The 2,982-nt window shown below is 45.5% G+C and overlaps 1 protein-coding gene across 1 annotated transcript; it reads left to right on the top strand.

The window, feature by feature from the left end:
• Positions 1-372: 372 nt before the first annotated feature.
• On the top strand, positions 373-1,926 carry kcna3a (potassium voltage-gated channel, shaker-related subfamily, member 3a; the record flags this gene model as incomplete). Its single annotated transcript, XM_083938978.1, has 1 exon — positions 373-1,926. The coding sequence occupies one exon, from the start codon at positions 373-375 to the stop codon at positions 1,924-1,926; it is 1,554 nt and encodes a 517-aa protein (XP_083795104.1).
• Positions 1,927-2,982: the final 1,056 nt, after the last annotated feature.

Here is a 2,982-nt window from a genome sequence, read left to right as displayed (position 1 = left end):
CTTCATGGCTGCATTACAAGCTAACATGAGATGAGACTGATGAACTCACAGAGATATCCTCTAACTCGGATCAAACAAGTGTATGTGCGATTTTGATGAAGTGTTTTTGTTGCACCACACTTGAATGAAGGTGTGTGTGCCCTCGACATTAAGTGTCAACTTAATTTCCGACTGGGCGGGTGGTGGACGTATGTCAGACATATGTGCGCCGTGGGCGGGTGTTGACGTGTGTGAAAAAGGGGAAAAAAGAAAAGCAGAGAGGAGCGCAGCGCTTCAGTGTGTGGATACGCGGAGATAGGTGATGGTTAGGAGAGATGTAAGTGGCGTCGGCCTCAGAGGCGTGGCGCACTCACCAGACCGAAAACCACCTGTATGGATGACCAGACCTTTAGCGTGATCTATCCCCGCACGTCCGCCAGGCACAAGAGCAGCAACGTGACTGACAGCCTGGGTTATGCCGAGGTGGAGAAGGGAGGCATGACGGTGGAAAACATGCTGGAGGAGCCCGCCGTGCTCTCGGCGCATCACCTGTCGATGGATCGATATGAGCGCGGTCGGCAGGGATGCTGCGAGAGGGTGGTCATCAACATTTCGGGTTTACGCTTTGAGACGCAACTTAAAACTTTCAACCAGTTTCCAGACACGCTGCTGGGGGACCCAAGGAAAAGGATGCGCTACTTTGACCCGCTGAGGAACGAGTACTTTTTCGACAGGAACAGACCGAGCTTTGATGCCATCCTGTACTACTACCAGTCTGGGGGGCGCATAAGGAGACCTGTTAACGTCCCAATTGATGTTTTCTCCGAGGAGATCCGGTTTTATCAACTCGGGGAGGAGGCCATGGAGAAATTCCGTGATGATGAAGGGTTTATCAAAGAGGAAGAGCGCATTCTGCCAAAAAAAGATTTCCAAAAGCAGGTTTGGCTTTTGTTTGAGTATCCTGAAAGCTCTGGACCAGCGAGGGGAATAGCGATAGTTTCAGTGCTAGTTATTTTGATTTCAATTGTTATATTCTGTATGGAGACTCTGCCGGAATTTCGGGATGACAGAGACCACACCACTGTGGCACCCACAGTCAATGGCACTGTTCCGTACGTGCCGAACCCGTTCACAGACCCCTTCTTTGTGATTGAGACCCTGTGCATCATTTGGTTCTCTTTCGAGTTGCTGGTCAGGTTTTTCGCCTGCCCCAGCAAAACTACTTTCTCCAAAAACATCATGAATATCATTGACATCGTCGCCATAATCCCCTACTTTATCACTTTGGGGACTGAGCTGGCCGAGAAGGAAACCAACGGTGGCCAGCAGGCGATGTCCCTCGCCATCCTGAGGGTGATCAGACTGGTGAGGGTCTTTCGCATTTTTAAGCTGTCTCGTCACTCAAAGGGACTTCAGATTTTGGGCCAGACCCTCAAGGCCAGCATGAGGGAGCTCGGCCTGCTCATATTCTTCCTTTTCATAGGAGTTATTCTCTTCTCCAGCGCGGTTTACTTTGCAGAAGCTGACGATCCATCGTCCAGCTTTACCAGCATCCCAGATGCGTTTTGGTGGGCAGTGGTCACCATGACCACAGTCGGATACGGAGACATGCATCCGGTGACCATTGGTGGGAAAATAGTGGGGTCACTGTGCGCAATAGCAGGCGTGCTGACCATTGCCTTACCCGTGCCTGTTATTGTGTCTAATTTCAACTACTTTTACCATAGGGAAACTGATGGAGAGGAGCACCCACAGTACGTGCACACCAGCAGCTGTGAGCACCTCCCCTCTGAGGAGCTGAGGAGGTCGTGCAGCTCCACATCCCTCAGCAAGTCAGAGTACATGGTGATAGAGGAGGGCATCAACAGCGCGTTCAAACAGCCGAACTTCAACACCGAAAACAACCAGAACTTCGTAAACATCAAAAAGATCTTCACAGACGTGTAAATGAACAAGGATATTTTATGGCATATTTTAAGCATGAATATATGGTAGCTTTAATATTACTATTTTTATATATAACCAATGTAATGTGTCAGTCCATATCGCAACATGCGCAAATGTCCGTTTTAACAAGTCATTTATTTATTTATTTATTTAATTTTAAATGTAACGAGAAATTACGATTCTAATTGTTTCCAGTGTAGATCCATATGTTTGGAGTATTTCTCACAGATCATTAAGTATTCATTTAACCCCAAAGCATTTGCAGTGGTAGAGTATTTATTTCGGCTCACGCTGTTGTTAACAACAATATAAACAAGGAGCTTGTTAAAACTTTTTTTGCAGTGTAGTGCCACACGATGCCTACATATCTTGATGTTATTGTTGTTCATGATTTGAATACACGTGTAGCATATAGCCTACTATATTGCATTTATCCACCAGTCAAAAACGACGTCTTGTGTTCTGTGGAAAGAGACGTTACATTGTCCAGTAATGTAATGAATAGGTAATTTATGGTACTTTATATAGCCAAATGCCTGTTTAGGTTATATTTAATATCCTAACCTGTCGCGATGTTGGACTCTGAGTCGTGTTCATATGATTATTCAGGTACTAACACACATAGTGGTGTAGATGGAAACGCTTATCAGAAGATATAAGTCGAGCTTATCGTAAAATTGTATTTTTATTCAGAACTGCCTATATAGCCTATAATAAATAAAAGGGAAATAAACTGATCCCGACTCAAAATTTCATTATAACCTTTCGCTTAATATCTAATATCATTGCAAATTTCGTCTAAAGCGAGCAGAGGGGAATATGCAATATATAAAGTGTCAATAATCGTGTGTTTTTGAGCTTATGTGCGAAGTGAAGACAGGATGAAAACAGCGTGCATGAAAGGGAGGGAGAGCGTGCAGAACGTCACGCCTCCTGGTCGCTGAGACCGCCTTGTGATGCAGTCTCCATGGCGACGGTGGTTTCCCGGGTAACCCCCTCTGATGTTACCATGGCATTGTGTTGCATTTTCACAAAGACTTTCCGACTGTTTTTCAT

Source organism: Echiichthys vipera (assembly GCF_963691815.1).
Source record: "Echiichthys vipera genome assembly, chromosome: X".
NCBI classification, from domain to species: domain Eukaryota; kingdom Metazoa; phylum Chordata; class Actinopteri; order Perciformes; family Trachinidae; genus Echiichthys; species Echiichthys vipera.
This window is presented reverse-complemented; position numbering and strand designations above follow the sequence as displayed.